The sequence below is a fragment of the Protopterus annectens genome, chromosome 5.part0 (genome assembly GCF_019279795.1).
Source record: "Protopterus annectens isolate FY-2018-M chromosome 5.part0, PAN1.0, whole genome shotgun sequence".
NCBI lineage: Eukaryota > Metazoa > Chordata > Ceratodontiformes > Protopteridae > Protopterus > Protopterus annectens.
The window spans coordinates 976533829-976542233 of NC_056735.1; the positions used below are offsets into that span (position 1 = coordinate 976533829).

The 8405-nt window shown below is 37.1% G+C and overlaps 1 protein-coding gene and 1 pseudogene across 1 annotated transcript; both read right to left on the reverse strand.

The window, feature by feature from the left end:
- Positions 1-497: 497 nt before the first annotated feature.
- On the reverse strand, positions 498-2071 carry LOC122802911 (annotated as a pseudogene).
- A 4456-nt stretch (positions 2072-6527) lies between these two features.
- LOC122802303 (putative uncharacterized protein DDB_G0292438) lies at positions 6528-7496 on the reverse strand. Its single transcript, XM_044071948.1, has one exon. The coding sequence runs from the start codon at positions 7494-7496 to the stop codon at positions 6528-6530; it is 969 nt and encodes a 322-aa protein (XP_043927883.1).
- Between the last annotated feature and the right edge of the window lie 909 nt (positions 7497-8405).

The following is an 8405-nucleotide window of genomic DNA, read 5'->3' on the forward strand; positions in this document are numbered from 1 at the left end:
TTTGTGAGCCATTTTAAGCCTAGCCAATAATCCCTTGTGAGACTCAAACGCTGCATCTTGTATTTGTAAGGCAAACACCTTAAACATTAGACCACCCTCCCAACAGTCTCTTACAGAATGCAGTAAACTAGACAGCATGTACTTCAGATAAGAGCAATATGAAACATTATCAAAATCCCAGATGTTTTACTGTCTTTTTACTTAGAATATTTTGCTTTTGTTAAAATGATCTTAAATTACGTGGCAGCCAAAAAATAAGGCATCATGCAAAATATCCTTGGGGGTGTCCCGTCCAAGTTCCGTATAACTTATGGTTCTCTGGTTCACAAGCTATCATTGCAACAGTGACTTCATATGACTAGTTAGTTTTGGCAGACAGACACAAAACATTCCAGATGTCTAAAATCTTCTGATTTTGTTTTGAGTATAAAAGTGGAAGTTTCTTAAAGGGGATCAGCTAATTCTGTCCTGTAATTCAAAAACGAGCCCAATAAGTTAAATAATGATGAGACAGGTCTGAGAACGTAGCAAAAAACATGTCAAGTGTGCTAGGAATGATTAGTTTTTTTCTTGATTTCTTCTACTAGACTACCTCTGGGAATATCCACCTCTTCTCTAGTGGCTACAACCCAAAGTTTCACCACTCCATCCTTCAATTCTTGCTCTCCAATGATGGCCACCAGTGGGATCCCATTCTCTTCACAGTACTGCAGCTGGTTCAGGAGTTTAGGATTCTTTCTGTATATTAACTCAGCCTTGATCCCAGAATTCCACAGCTCTGTTACAAGCTTCATCCATTCATTCAGCATTTTATTTTGTACAGATGCTACTAACACCTGGGTCTCTGTTGTCCAGATTTTTTCTGCAGAATTCTCAGCTTTCTGTTCCATTATAGAAAATATCCGTTCAATTCCAATACTGACACCAACACAGGGGACCTTGCGACCTTTAGGATCAAACATTCCCACTAGTCCATCATATCTTCCACCTCCAGCAACACTACCAATACCAACAGACTCCTCTGAATGGTCCTTTTGTTGAGGCTGAATCTCATTTGGATTCTGCAGCAAAACTGCTTCATATATCACTCCAGTGTAATAATCTAAACCACGTGCTAAACTCAAATCAAAGTTGACCTTATCTGTTGCTCCAAAAAGTGTCAAATACTCAAATAGCACTTTCATATCACTGAGTGCCTCCACAGCAACCTTGTTCTGGAACAGCAGGGGATCATTCTGAAGGTGATCGATGAGCTCCATTCCACCATTAAGCCGAATGTATTGTCCAATAAGGTCAGCAGTTTCTGGTGCAAGACCCTTTTCTCCAACCATCTCCATCTTCACATCTTCCTAAGGTGTCTTGTCTAATTTGTCTACTGAGGAGCAAATTGCTCTGAATTTTTCATCTGGAACGCCACACACTGCAAACATGCCATCCAGAATTCTTCGGTCATTAACCTTGATGGGAAACACTCCAATCTGTAGCTCCCCCAGAATTTCATATACAATACGCAGACATTCAGCATCAGGTAACATGGGGTTGTATTCACCAGCAATGTCAAAATCGCACTGATAGAACTCCCTGTACCGACCCTTTGTCATAGCGGGATTATCACATCTATATACTTTGGCAATGTGGTATCGTTTAATAGCTTTGATTTTGTTCATTGCCAAATAGCGTGCAGAGAGTACAGTAAGATCATATCGTAGAGACAGAGCTTAGAATCTTCTCCATACTTCCCTGTCAGTGTCTCCTTCAGCACAAAGACAGGTGTGTCAATAGTCTCAGCCCCATGACGTTTGAAGCAATTAATAATAATGTTGAAAACTTTCTCTCGAATGGCCATTTGTTTTGGGTTGTAATCCCTGGTACCCTTTGGGGTCTTTAGGACAAATTTAGATTTCCCATCATCAGTCCCAAGCTGGCCTTTCAGCTGCAGCAGTTTTGCCACTTCATCTTCAGTCTGGTTGTCAGAATGGCTGGACAATGAATGCAACGCAGAGTAACCTATTCCCATCCATCGGGCAGCAGTACCAGTGTAGTATTTCAAAGCAAGCATCTTAAAAGCAGAGTAAGACAGTCACAATGTCAAGTCACAATAAAATCTTTCTTTTTAGGTGGTAAACAAGCACCTATTGTACAGGAAGTGGATATACATTAATCCCTGATGCAGATCAGTAGTTTTACTTAAAAATATGACAAGATCAGAAAATGCACCAAGCTAATACCCAAACTCTCTCACCTATTCCTATTCAATGCATCTCTACTTAGCTAAGTGGAGACATACACCCAAATCCCAGTCCAGACCCCCAGTATCATGCACCTTATCCACAATATAATTCTGACACCCACAATACCCTCATTCATACACGAGTCCTCTAACTACAAATCATTAACATGAATCTTAGAAGTATTGTAAATAAAGTACCTGAATGTCAAGCCACTCTCTCACTATACTCCCCTGACATCTCTGTACTAACCGAAACCTGGTTACAGTATCATGCTAGAGATAAAGAATTCTTACCGCACGGATATAATATCCAAGATTCGACAGGCAGCACAAGCATGGTGGCGGCATAGCTATTATATACAAAATAATCTTACTCTACAACACTTAGTCACCCACCTCCATCCTCTGATTCAGAAATACTAGTTTCACACCTCCACCTAAACATCAATAAGAGCATTATCATTATAGCTGCCTACATAGCTCCTGGCAGCAATACCCTCACTATTGAAAACTTGCTCTGCTGGGCTTCTACAATTTATAATCAAGAAACACTAATTTTAGGTGAGGTGACTTCAGCCTAGACTGGGTCACCTGTAGCTCTAACAACCCTACAAATTTTATCAACCTCTATGCGTCTCACAACTAATATGCACACCAACCAGAATAGACAAACATAGTAACAGACATTCTATACTAGATTGGCTGCTCACCCATTCTATATTGGATAGTCACCAACCAGCCAAACCTATGTAATCAATCTGACTGCCTCCCAGACTCACTTAGTGACCATATGTCCACCTATCTCCTCAGACAAAAAATATGCCCTGCCAAAAGAGTAATATCTGGAGAAAAAACACTTTTCCATTGAAACGTTGAACTCCCTCCTCAGACAACACAACCGGTCCCCCCCTAAAACACCTCCACTTAGATGATGCTGTCCAGTACTCTAGTACTGTATTCCTAAGTACTCTTAACTCTCTGACCCCAATTAGAAAAATTCACATAAAAGCTAAACCAACTCAATGGCTATCTAAAGACACTATACAAATTATGAAACAAAGAGATAGAGCCTGGCTACACTATCAAGCATCCAAAACCCAAATGTCTCTCTAATTTATCGTCAACTAAGAAATGTAGCTAGTAAACACACTCATAATGACAAAAAGTTTTACTATACCAAAGCCCAACAAAAATATCAAAACAACCTTCAGAAATTCTGGTCTACCATTAAACAACTCCTAAATCCTCAATGAAGAACCACAAAATAAAAAACGAACAAACTTCTTAAACAAGCAAGCGAGAGAGAAACACGACAAGAGCCGGTAACTACAAATAAAGTCTTATTTAATGAGTGCTTTCGGTGGAGACAATGCTTCACCTTCATCAGATACCATAAAATCAATTAACTGTGTTTTAATGCACTTATCAAATAGCTAAACTAATTGATTAATTAGTTAATTACAAATAGTAAAGCCACTTATCAGAAAAAGAGAAAGAAAAGGAATACATATATACAACACCAAGCTATATTATAATGTCATGCAAAAACACAGTCTGAAATGTTCTAAAAATGCTAACCATAACTTAATAAACAACTTTAAAAACAGCAGCAACAGGAAACTAAACTAAGCTAGTCAGGAGATTAGATAGTATAAATCCCATTAAAGTCTTCCAGTGACATTTAGCTCATTTACAAAGCTTGTTCTTCAAAAATGTCTATGTATGTTAAAAGACTAGTTCTTCTTACAGATCTTATTAAACGTAAATTCGTTCCCAGGTGAACTAATATGAGACATCACTAAATTACTCCATAAGGAGTATAACGATAGAACAAAAAAGGGTGTGTAATAAAATAAAAAAAGTATGTATTATATAATAAATAACCAGTAAATATTAAGTAAATATGTAGACATAAATATAAAAGTAAAAATAAACCAACATTAATTTTGTTTCATCTTCTCAAAGCTAACCATTTAAGAATACATTTAATGGACAGGTGTTCATTGAGGCCAGGATGTATATGCGCTGTTGTTCTTATTTGCCACATTAATTCATCTATCTCAAGTAATAGTTGCCAAGGACCCCCTCTTGGATCACTTTGCCTTTGGTGAAAAATAATGAATTTAAAATGATGGTCTGGGCATTCTATGATGTGTTTTGTCAAAGCATTATTCATGTCTTTTTTACTAATGGCATAAAAGTGCTCGTGAATACGTTGTTTAATTTTTTTTTTCTGTTTTGCCTATGTAAAAGTCACATAATGAGGCATAAACAACACCCTTAGTCTCACAATTATATCTCATATTAATGTTGTAAAGCCTATCATTAATGACAACTTCTTTTACTACTAAGATTAGTTTACATTGTGGACAGGCTCCACATTTAAACATGCCATAAGATCTATTAACATGTAATTTCTTCCTCCTTTCAAGTAATGTTTTGAGGTTAAGGTTCCTTCTATATGTAGTTTTTGGTTGCAACCCTAGCTTTTTACATAGGGTTTGATCCTCAGTAATGATTTTCCAATTTTTATTCAAAATTTGCCTAATTACTTGATAATCTATAGAGAAAGTACAAAGGAAGCTAATCTTGTATGTATTTTTCCCAGTAGGTAATGGGGCATCACCTTGTTCAAAAGATGGTGAGTTAATATGCTCTACTTCCCCACCCAACAATGGTTTAAAATGTCCAGTATGATGTTTACATAAAACCTTGGTCTTAATATTAGCCACTAGGTTGATAGGATAACCTCTGTTAATAAACATATTTTCTAAGTTCTCACATTCTTTCTCAAAATCGAAAAACTCAGTAATCATTCTGGCCTCCCTTACCATCTGTCCTTTAATGACCGCTTTCTTTTGATGGTAAGGGTAGCTACTACTGAAGTGTAAGAAAGCATTAGAGTAAGTGGGTTTCCTATAAATTCTACTTTTGTACTTAGAGCTGACTCTGTCCTTGATTAATAAAATGTCAAGGAAATTAATAGAGTTTTCGTCTAGGTTATAGGTGAATTCCAAGAATTCTGTCAACTCGGTAATACTTGCTATAAAAGAAGGTACTAAAGATTTTGGCCCTTTCCAAATAATAAACATGTCATCCTGGTACCTAGTGTACCAGGTGACATGCTCTTGAAAGAGTGGATGGGTAAAGAACAACGTGTTTTCCCAATGGATCATGATGACATTTGCAAAGCTACCGCCACATGGTGAGGCTATGGCCACACCAGATTTTTGTAAGTATATTTCACCTTCAAAGGCCATGAAGTTGTTGGATAAAACTATCTCCAATAATGTTTCAATTAGGTAAATAGTTTCATCTGGGACACTCCTAAGTAACAGAAAGTCTCTAATCCATTCGAGCCCTAAGTTCTGGGGTATGACGGTGTAAAGGTCCTTAACATCTATTGTCAGAAAGCATGCTTGAGCCTGATATTCAAGGCCATTAATATTATGTAAAAAACCCCATGAATCTTTACAGTTTTGTGGTTCAGATTCAATAAGGGGTTTTAATATACTATCGACATATTTGGCGCATGCATACGTCACAGACCTCTGCCCATCTACTATTGGTCTAAATGGTGGATTATTAATTGACTTATGTAATTTAGGAGTGCTGAAAAGGGCTGGTACCTTAGGTGCTAACATCGATAAGTATTGATGCAAGTCTATGTCAATGTAGGCTTCTAAGAATAAATCTTCTAAAATGCTTTTAATCCTCTTATAAGCCACATTGACCTCATTTATAGAGACTTGCTTGTAAACAACTGTATCTAGATGTTTTCTCATGCGTTCAACATATGCGTTATAATCCATAAAAACCAGCCCCCCTCCCTTGTCAGGCTTCATTACACAAATGTTACATACATTCAATAAATGGATAAATTCATACTCAGATGGTTTAATGTTCATATTACTAATAAGCTGGTTATTGCTATCTTTGGGCATTGCTCTAAAATCCATCTCACACATTCTTTCAAAAAGGCCAAGACTTGGATGTAAAGGTGGATGGAAAATACTAGAAACTCTTCTAGAGCTGACTAAAGATGTATTTTCACCTATTAAGATATCCAAATTTTACTTACGGACAAATAATTTTAAATCTATAATGGTCTTTACTAAATCCATTTTCCTACTGGGTACAAAAGATAAGCCCTTTGAGAAAAAATCAACCAATTCTTGGGTAATGTCCAACCCTGTAAAGTTATAAATGTTGAAGTCTCCCTCAGAACTTTTGTGTATACAGGGGTTAGAATTGTGACTTAATTCATGCACTATCTCCTCCGCTGTCTTCATCTGTTTCATGGTAGAGGTTGTTTCCTGTTCGATTGGCGGTTGTTCTGTTGCCCATTGGGGTTCCTGTGAAAACCCTGCTGGTTCGATGTAGCTGTCACGTCAGTGTTGTTATTATTATTTAAACCTCTGTATTGATTGCTATTAAAAGCTGTATTGTCATTCCTAGAGGCATTGTTGTTGTTAAGCCTTTCACTACGTCTCAGAGGTTGTGTTTGTACCTCGCCAGACAAAGAGTCTCCATTAATGTAGTTATCCGATGTTTCAGGACTATTAATATTGTTCACCTCAGGAGACTGGTTGGAAACATTTGAGATAGTGGGAATGTTAAAAGGGGTTCTAGGATATGCTTTGTTATTTGAATAATCATGTACATCTCGAGCTATTTTTTTCTTTTTTGTTGCTAGCAACTTGGTCATTGTGGCCTCTATGCTCGTAAAAATCCGAGCATATTCATACTTGTGTCTTGGAAACTCGTTGTGATTTTTAATAAAATGTTCTAAAATCTCCAATTTGGCCTTCAAGTCACCAATTTCCATTTTATAAAAGTTGATCAGAGCCCCCAAAAACTCAAAACCCTGTCTATCAAATAGTGCCAAAAGTTCTCTATGAAAGAGGGAGTCTTCCACCAATCCCATTGGGTAGCGCCACTGACACAACCCTTTAGGTATTATTTTTTTGTCTATACATTCTTGTAAATATGCAACTTCAAGTTGCAATTTCCTACATTTGTATAGCTTAAAGTCAAAGTCATTAATGCTGGTAGATAAGGCACTCTCCATAGGTTCATTGTCCTGTTGGCTATCTGCATTGTTTTCAGAGCCAAAAAAGTTATTGTTACCGAGGAAACTAGCCATGGAAGGGAACACACTTTCCTGTGCTGCTACTTCGTTGTTTGGCAGGTCCCTCCCGTTTGGTTGTGATACTGCTAGACCAGGATTATTAACAGATGGAACAGTAGAATTAGGGACTGGCATGGTAGAATTAGGAGCTAGCGTTGTTCTTGCTCCTATAAAATTTTGTTGACTAGCGTTGGTTACTAATTAGCTTTGCTGCTGTGTGTTCACACTGTTAAGAAGTGGTGCATTTAGCCATTGGGTTAGGGCATCGACTCGCCCCAACAAAACCTGAACAAGAGCTGTTAGGTTACCGATTCCATTATCTTGGTTGGAAACGTTCAAATTATTAACTTCGTCCTGAGTAAAAAGGACTTGAGTTGCCGTTCCGGTTTCACTCGACATGAAAAACACCAATGAAGAACCACAAAATAAAAAACAAACAAACTTCTTAAACAAGCAAGCGAGAGAGAAACACGATAAGAGCCGGTAACTACAAATAAAGTCTTATTTAATGAGCGCTTTCGGTGGAGACAATGCTTCACCTTCATCAGATACCATAAAATCAATTAACTGTGTTTTTATGCACTTATCAAATAGCTAAACTAATTGATTAATTAGTTAATTACAAATAGTAAAGCCACTTAACAAAAAAAAGAAAAAGAAAAGGAATATATATATACAACACCAAGCTATGCAAAAACACAGTCTGAAATGTTATAAATATGCTAACCATAACTTAAATAACAACTTTAAAAACAGCAGCAACAGGAAACACTAGGTACCAGGATGACATGTTTATTATTTGGAAAGGGCCAAAATCTTTAGTACCTTCTTTTATAGCAAGTATTACCGAGTTGACAGAATTCTTGGAATTCACCTATAACCTAGACGAAAACTCTATTACTTTCCTTGACATTTTATTAATCAAGGACAGAGTCAACTCTAAGTACAAAAGTAGAATTTATAGGAAATCCACTTACTCTAATGCTTTCTTACACTTCAGTAATAGCCACCCTTACCATCAAAAGAAAGCGGTCGTTAAAGGAC

Excerpts from the sequence above, each read along its gene's own strand:
- LOC122802303 (XM_044071948.1), bottom strand. The coding sequence starts at position 7,496 with ATGCCAGTCCCTAATTCTACTGTTCCATCTGTTAATAATCCTGGTCTA.